Here is an 8,410-nt window from a genome sequence, read left to right on the forward strand (position 1 = left end):
CTGGAAAAAGCAATACTCCATCTGACAAAGACATGATTTTATCTACAATCAGTGTTTCAACAAAAGGCATGAAAAATACTATTAATAACAACAAATTTGCAGATGAAACTTTTATAGAGAGAGATATACCCACTGAAGTAGTTCCTTTTATAAAAAACATTTCAGAAGAGCCACATGACACTCTTTTAGCAGGTGCAAATAATGCGGATATAGTAACTACTGTGCCTGTTGACCATGTTCTTGAGTATGTAGAAGATAACTATGTCTCTGAACTAATGAAAAATGGAAATGGTCCTTTTATAGGAAAGACCACACTCACTAGTGGCTCCAATGTATTCAAGTCTCAATCACCCTATGTCAGTGCTGCAGTCTCTGAACGTTTATCCCAGGGATCTCCTGTTTATATCAGAACCACCAAAGAACACCAAAGCTTCACCCCCATAAAGGAAAATTCTGACAATGATGCTACTCTTCCCAAAAGTTCTATTGTCAATTTTAATACTAAGTTTCCCAGATTTATGACTTATTCTCTAACTGATTCAAATTCAGTATTTTTACCTGGGTCTCTAGATGAAACAGTTATGGGAAATGGTTCTCTACTTGGAGATAACAGCATCATCACTTTTCCTAAGGGCAAAAGAATGGAGTATCCATTTATTGCAGACACTGAACTAATGACAAGACTGGGAGAGAACAAGATATTCACAACTGATTTTACTGATCCTGCTGTAACCACCAATCCCATAGAATATAAAGACCAACTGAAAAGGAGAGGCATCTCCTCTGCTTTTTATAATAATGCTGTCCCAGATGAAGCAAAGACCACTATATCAGCCATATTAGATGCAAATAAACATAAACCAAACTTGGCAGATAAACCCTATTCACAAAACAACATTAGCCCTTTGACTGAATTCAATGTCATTCCTGATGATGATAATCTCTTCACCAGTAAAAATACTGGGGAAGCAAACAACAGAGTTTCCATCTTTTCCTCATCAGTGAATATGGCAGCCAGCACTGTGGCTGATTCTACTGAAGGCAGTTATGAACAAGGTGATGCTATGTTCCCTGTAGAAGACAATGTTAACTCTAAAGGAGTCTCACCTCTATTGCCACCGAATTCCTTAACTGAAGACCCTGAAAACTCTGATCTAATGACAGATAACTCCTTGCCTGAGTCTTTAATAACTAGGTCAGAAGTGATAGAGAGAAGAACTGAATATGCTGATTCCATTAATGGAGGTCATGTTCCAGGGAGGCAGATCGTAATAACTAATGGTAACATTCATTCCTATCCATTGGCTTGGAATGCTCCTCCAACTGGATCAACTACTTTTTCAGATGGTACTGAAGATGGTGAAGTTGATTCATTTTTCTCTCTGAATAAAGATACTCCTTTCAATCATAAACCTAGGACTCGCAAAAATCATTACAAATCTCAGAGAGCAATGATGAAAGCCTTTTCCCCTGGAAAAGACTCTCAAAACAGAGTTTATAAGAGAAGGAAAATAGCAAATCTTTTTGATCAAGAAGATCCTGCTGCTAAGTTGGAATCAAGTCATTTTACAAGTACAGCAGATTTCATCCCAACTATGGGGGAAATCCTCCCATCAGCAACTCAGCACAGTCCTCTATCCATGGGTAACAATAATATGGATAATTCTTTCACTGCTAAATTTGATACTACTTCCTTCAAACCTCAAGTACCTCCCAACTTCAAAGGAATCCTTTTAGCTGATTCCACATTAACTGTTCCAGAAGCATCTAGGCCTGCCTCTCATGATAAAGTCACTAACATAGGAAGGTCCATCACAAAGACTCCAACTGGACTATATGATCTACAATGGAGGCCAGTTGTTCCTCCTTCTGATTTCACAGCATCCATGAGAACTTCCAAATATCCTGAACTTCTTCCTGTTACTGTGATGGGAAAAGATATGACAAAAAGTATTGATTATAACATTCCACCTGAGGAAATAATTATTCCGTCTGATGACATTGTCATTTCACCTATCACCTCTGAAGAAGACATGGCAAGTACTTTTAAAGAGAATGTATTTTGGCATGAAGATCTTATAGAGAAAGAGACAGTTCCTGAATACAAAGATGTTTATTTTACAGAAGACATTTCAGAAAGGATAGATGACATTTCTTCTGCAGGCAAATCACTCCAACATATGTCGACCATATAACTATTATGTCCAATGACAGTGGTTCTGAATATGTCTCAGATAAGCATGCCTCTGAGTAAGAGGACAGAGAAAATAATTCACTTAGGACAATGAGTACACTCATATACACCCCCAAGATAACTGTGTCTCACCCACTATATACCACAGGTGCTGCTTCAGACAGTCTATCCAAAACAATACACCCAGAGTTCAAAGCTAAAAAAAACTACCAAGATATGAGTTCTAGACAGGAAAACAAAAATTTTGACACTGATGGCATTGCTCTCAAAGATTCCAATACTAATGTCAATATCAAACCTCATAGATCCAAAGCTCACTTCCTAATTGTTGCCAGTAAGAAATTTCCTTCTAGCTTTTCTGACAAAACATCTATGGGAAAAAGCACCATAAATGGTGATGATGACACCATAACTCTGTCTGAAGACTTGGACTTGGGAAATACCATAATCAAGTATTCCCTTTCTCCAGACACAAACCCCAGAGTTGACAGCAGATCATTCACAACTGATACTACTAACCTTGCTTTAAAAAACAGTGCTAATTTCCTCAGGAAAAACACATCACCTACCATTTATAAGACACTTACACCCAGGAGAGCAGATGCTACCACATCCAGTATACCTGACCTTACTGAAGACGGAACAGGTAGAGCTGCAGTATCTGGTTCAAGGTTGAGTAATTTTCCTTCAGCTCAGCCTCCCAGTGATGAGATCTCCCATATGAATGAAAACAGAGGAGCTGCAATCAACACAGCTCTTGCTTTCTTTCATCCTTTGAAAAGTATGTCTACCAATATGCCAAACATTTCTGCTACCTCCACTAAATAAAAATAACATGGGCCTTTATAGCCTTCCATCATCACAGAGTGCCATGCCTGTAAGACCCTCATCTAGGGGACTACCTGAAACTCTTATCCTAACTACTAAGACTCCTACTAAAGAAACTGCAGTCCCCAGACTTGTACAAAGTGAGAACTTCTATTACCCAACGATATTAGTATCAACAGCCTCGGAGCCTGTGTCTACAGACTCACCTTACTTCAATGAAGGCCTTGTCTCAGAAGTGCAAAATACTAATAGGCAAACGATCCCAAAGGCTCTCGCCTTGACCTATAAGGATTATGACACTGTCCCTGTAACAGCTTACTCAAGCTTTCACATACCCAAGAAGTCCCAGAATCTGTTCTTCAGGAGATGCACTCCATGACTGAGATCTCCAACGTGCCCAGTGGAAGCAATTACTGTTATTCCCACTGAAGAAAAATCGTCACCTTACAGGGAAATCATTTCCCTGGTAGAATGAAATTCTCAGCTTGAGTTTAACGGAGCCAATCTCAGAGCAACAAATACTATTTCAAACTTCAGAAAACACAGATGCCACATATGAATCCATCATTGGACAAAGAAAAAATATCACCTAGGTTTCAAGAAATTTCCATTTTACCACAAGCTAAAAAAGAGGTTGAAGTAAACACTTGTTTTAGGGCTGATTTTTCTTAGTCACAGATAAAAACATTACTACAAAAGATAAATAATGAGAAGCCTATTACAAACAAGCAGATATAAAGGTCATGACTGACCCTGCCATAAATGCCACCTTCTTTGAAAACAAAGAAACAGCCAGCCCACAGGCCAACACGCCCTACTTTTATAATTTCCTTACTCATGCACCTGACATTCCAGTCACCAGAGGGGAAAAGGACAAAAATTTGGCTATTGATATAACCAAATTTCAAAGTTTACTTGCTCCTCTCAATTTCCTCACTATTTCTGAAAGTGGAAATGCTTTTGTGAATGAAGATATTGAACTTTAAACTTCGCAACAACTGCATTCCAGTAATGATTATAATCACCTCCATATAGATTAATAGCTCTAGTTTCTCCAGTAAACTTAAAAATCTGGAGATACATAAGGCTCTTTCTAAAATAGGAACTCTGTTGTCTATAAGAGACATCACTTGACTCAGTTGATTCTTTCAAAATTACCCATGACATTTTTTCTGATAAATCCCAAGATATTCTCCATGCAAAGGAAGTCTCAGTGATAGATATCACTATGATATTGGCATTTTCAAAGTCTGTATCTGCTAGTCAGTATCCCTGAAAATAATAAATGTGCCAGAAGACACTCCTGGAGGCTTATTGAGAAATTTTCCCCATGTGTCAGCAATTTCTACTATTTCACTTTAAAAAAAAAGAAAAGAAAGCCTCTCATCATGGACCTACAGAAGTCGCTACTTAGAAAGCATAATCACTGAGCCAAACATCTCAAAATGTAGGGCAAGTAAAACATGTTACCACGCAAATTTTGCTATAGCTGCTGAAATATGGAAGATACATACCCTAAGAGACATGTCAACAGATATAAATTTGATACTTTACTGAGAAAAAGCAAAAGGTTCCCATTAGTGTAATAGACAACTACAAGAACAGAAGAAACCACTATTCAGACAGAGTGAAACTTATAGACTCTGATCCTCTGTCCTTAAGTCAGCTAATATCTTTTATGGTAATGATCTTTTGGTCAAATAAGAGTATATGCTATTCCCTAGAGCAGATGATTCCAATTCCATCCTCCAGATTGCCGGAACGCCAGCAGTCCCACCAGGATTTTTCACTCTTTGAAGGATGATGCACACTCTCAATCTGGTGTCCTTTTTGAGGTCGAGCTTTAAAAAACACAAGCTGTGGTAGTAATATTCCCCAAAGAAGAGAAAAACATTATGCCACAAGCAATGTGATTCCACCTCACAGCTATGTTAGCAGAAATATAGTTGGTGTGACCACACGAGTAATCGTAAAATTATAAACTAGATAGCAACATTTCACCTGACATGTCTTACCAAGGATTCAATGCTCATGGGTATTTTGCCCCTTTTTCTAACTCTATTCACATATTCTGAGGATTGCAAAATAACTTCTATCACTTATACAGCTAACATCTTCCTTTTTCCCTATTTCTACACACAAAAAATTCCCCCAAAAGAATACCAAATCTTCTGTTTATAGCATGCCTTATACTGAATTAAGTTTCACAAACAGATGATAAGAAAAAAAGGAGAGGATTTCAAAAACTCTCATTAAGTTAACCGACTCAGGGAATGGCTTTACCCTGTAATTTCCTTTATTGCCACTGGAAACAATAGTATTTCTATTTAGAAATAAAGAACCTGTGTCTGTCACTAACTTGAGACTCCCTTCCCTGTCCCTGAGGCTGACAGAATTGTATTTATCAATAAAGACATTAGAGGCCTCAATAGTGCCATCTCCTTGAAGCAAAAATGTTTCTGGAGAAGCTGCCCATACCTTTAAAAAAAATAAAATGTCCACCTTAAAACCTATCTGATATTTCTACAGAGAGTGGTGATAAATCTATACCAGGCCAATTAACTTAGAGAAGACACTGTAAACTTTGAGGCTGAATCCTTATTAATGAAGAATAAATATTTGTCCTTGAGATGGAAACCACTGCTCTGGCTGTCCTCTTTCAGGTTTAGTTGCATCTAAATCTGAAAATTCTTTCTTCTAATGCCACTGGGGAGACATTAACACCAGACTACAATCTCCTTTTATCTAGTTGACTAAACCTTAAGGATGATAACAAAATGTTGATGACCGATATAACTAACATCATTATAGAAAAAATTTCCTCTGAAATTGAGGATATAATTCTAAAGGCTAATACAGTTTATTCCACACCCTGATCTTGTTTCTGGATGAATGTTGACTTACGCCAACTCCCTACCAGAAAATTCCTTTTGGATTGAAATAATACTCTCTATAGGAAAATATTCCTAGAGAAATCAAGCCTACAAAATTTGACATTTTCACTGTTCTTCAAGTTAATTCAAGAAAAAGTAAGGATTACAATGAAGAAGAAAATTACAAAGACCCTAAAAGGCCAATAGTTTTTCATTATCCCTGCTTAAAAAATAAGAATTCCTTCTCTGAAGAAGTGGACTAACTGAAATTCCTGCTACCTAATTACCTTCTGCAGATACATTCACTGCCCAAAATGCCATTAATATTTCTCAGACATTTAAATACCAAGAATCTCAAGAGAAGATGCTTCCCTTCAAAAAGATGGTTACTTACTTGAAAGAAATGAAACATAAAGGTGATGCTAATGTCCTTCTGGCTTCTGGAGTTTCCCTCAGTGATACTAAACCCACAAGGTTCCTGGCAACTTTGCTATGTCTGCTTCGAGGGACACTAGCTCCATACTGCAAGACACACCCCTTATAAACAGCAACACTGTAAATCCCCAGTTCACTGCAATTAAAATATTTGGCTGTAAATGTTGGTTTCATAATCAGAGAGGACTCCATTGTCTTTTCATTTAGTATCAATACACTTGCAAGTAGGCGCCCAGTCAGAGCACAGACACAGCCTCCGAGGAGAGCCAGTGTCCCTGGCCGCGTGGGGGGCTGATGCAACAATCAGCATGATGACCCGCACTTCAGCCGCTGTGATGAGCACCCCTCTCCTGCCTGGGGACTCCACTCGGCCCAGCGAAAGACCTGTGGGCGTGCGTGGTGCCACTTTCCCCCGTGGCTGAAGATGGTCTGCCAAAAATGTATTCCTAGACCAGAAACAACTGTTACTTCAGAAGGAGAACATGTCACTTCAGCGAATGACTGTGAGCTAGAAAATGATTTTTCAACTACAGGCAGCAAGCTTCCATCTCCAAACGGAAGACAAAGAGCAGAAGTTGAGTTCCATATTACTAAGTCATCAACTCATCTGACAGAACTTACCACTCTGACAGGCACTACATACTCCGGGGCTAATGACTCTACTATGGAGACTTTCATTCCAGTGAAAATTGGTAATATCTCATCACCACTTGCTACTGTTTCTTTAATAGATTTATCCATTAACACAGCAAAGGAAGATATTCTCTTGGACATCACTGATGCAGAGGATGGAGATGCCTCAATAGTGTCTACAGTCTCAGGCACCCTAAAGGAAGGCATCGTCAGCACTGGTGACACCCTTGACCTTCCAGCTGAGGAAAAGGAACCAGATGTTAACCTTTTCATGTATGCAGTTAAACCCAGTGTTACCGCTGATGAAGCTGTCCCAGTCACTGACTCATCTATTCCTGACACTGACATCTGTCCAGCTACTGAAAAAAACTTCAACACTATTCCAGACATGACCGCCTTTACAAAAGAGAAAATAACTGAAATTGACTTAATTCTTTCAGAGGATTCTCCCAATGCTGTGCCACAATTAGCTGACCCTGATGAGGAAATGTTCATCACTCTGTTTGAACTCACTGCCATTGTCGAAAGAGACAAAGACAACCCAGAAGTTATTCCTAGGATGCAGTCAGTGTTTGGGTGGAGAGAGAGACTGTAAATGAAGCAGAGAACCATCCCGTTTTGGTTACTGCTGTTGAATCCAGATACAACTTCACCACCTCCACATGAGTAGCTATGAACCTCATGGAAAATTCACCTGCTACAACAAAAGAAGATTTGTCTGAAGATAAGAGAATAGAAACTGTAACTAAGGATACTGACAGTTTCCAGAACTACCCCTGATCCTGATATTGCCAAACCACAATGAAGACACTTCTACAGCTCAAACAGAGGTCTTTAAAATACTGAAAGAAGAGCCAAATGAGTTCCTGATTTGAAAGCAACGAAACAGGTGCCATGCAGAATTGTGCAGTTGCCAAGAAAGCCAGTTCTAATACCTGAGTAGTTTGTTCAGCCAGCAAAAATCTCAAGAAATGAAAGAATGCAGGAATTGAAGGCAAGTATTAGACAATGCAGTTGTTTAGGAACAGAGGTCATGCAACTGAATATATTTATGGAAACTTAAAAAACAGCAGTACAAGTGTTCCCCAAGTATCATGCTTAACTGAGATATATTCATTACTTAAGTTAATATAAAGCCTTCAATCCCAGGCTTCAGGGATTTGATGGAAGAGCAATAAATAAGTTCGTTTGCTGCTACATTTCATGATGTATGTCACGTTAGTTAACCCTTAATAGCATATTTTTCTGTGAGTTAAAAAGATGATGAAATCAAATTAACATCCTTCCAAAAAACTGTAGTAGTAAAAGATTTAAAGTGCTTACTCTAAACAGATTTTTTCATTAGTATGCAACCAATTATTCTCTTCTACTAAAAAATATATTTGCAATCCTCACTCGTATAAGAATTAGGGCTATTTAGTAATTGTTTAGCACCCACATGTAAGAA

The 8,410-nt window shown here is 38.4% G+C and overlaps 1 protein-coding gene across 1 annotated transcript; it reads left to right on the top strand.

Annotated features, from left to right (window-relative positions):
• The first annotated feature begins 6,754 nt into the window (after positions 1–6,754).
• CABS1 (calcium binding protein, spermatid associated 1) lies at positions 6,755–7,838 on the top strand. Its single transcript, XM_036878963.2, is given in 4 exon segments — positions 6,755–7,508; positions 7,511–7,721; positions 7,723–7,756; positions 7,758–7,838. Coding segments are annotated over 4 exon segments (1,080 nt in total).
• The last annotated feature ends 572 nt before the right edge of the window (positions 7,839–8,410 follow it).

This window comes from Manis pentadactyla, chromosome 5 (genome assembly GCF_030020395.1).
Source record: "Manis pentadactyla isolate mManPen7 chromosome 5, mManPen7.hap1, whole genome shotgun sequence".
In the NCBI taxonomy this organism is placed as follows: Eukaryota; Metazoa; Chordata; class Mammalia; order Pholidota; family Manidae; genus Manis; species Manis pentadactyla.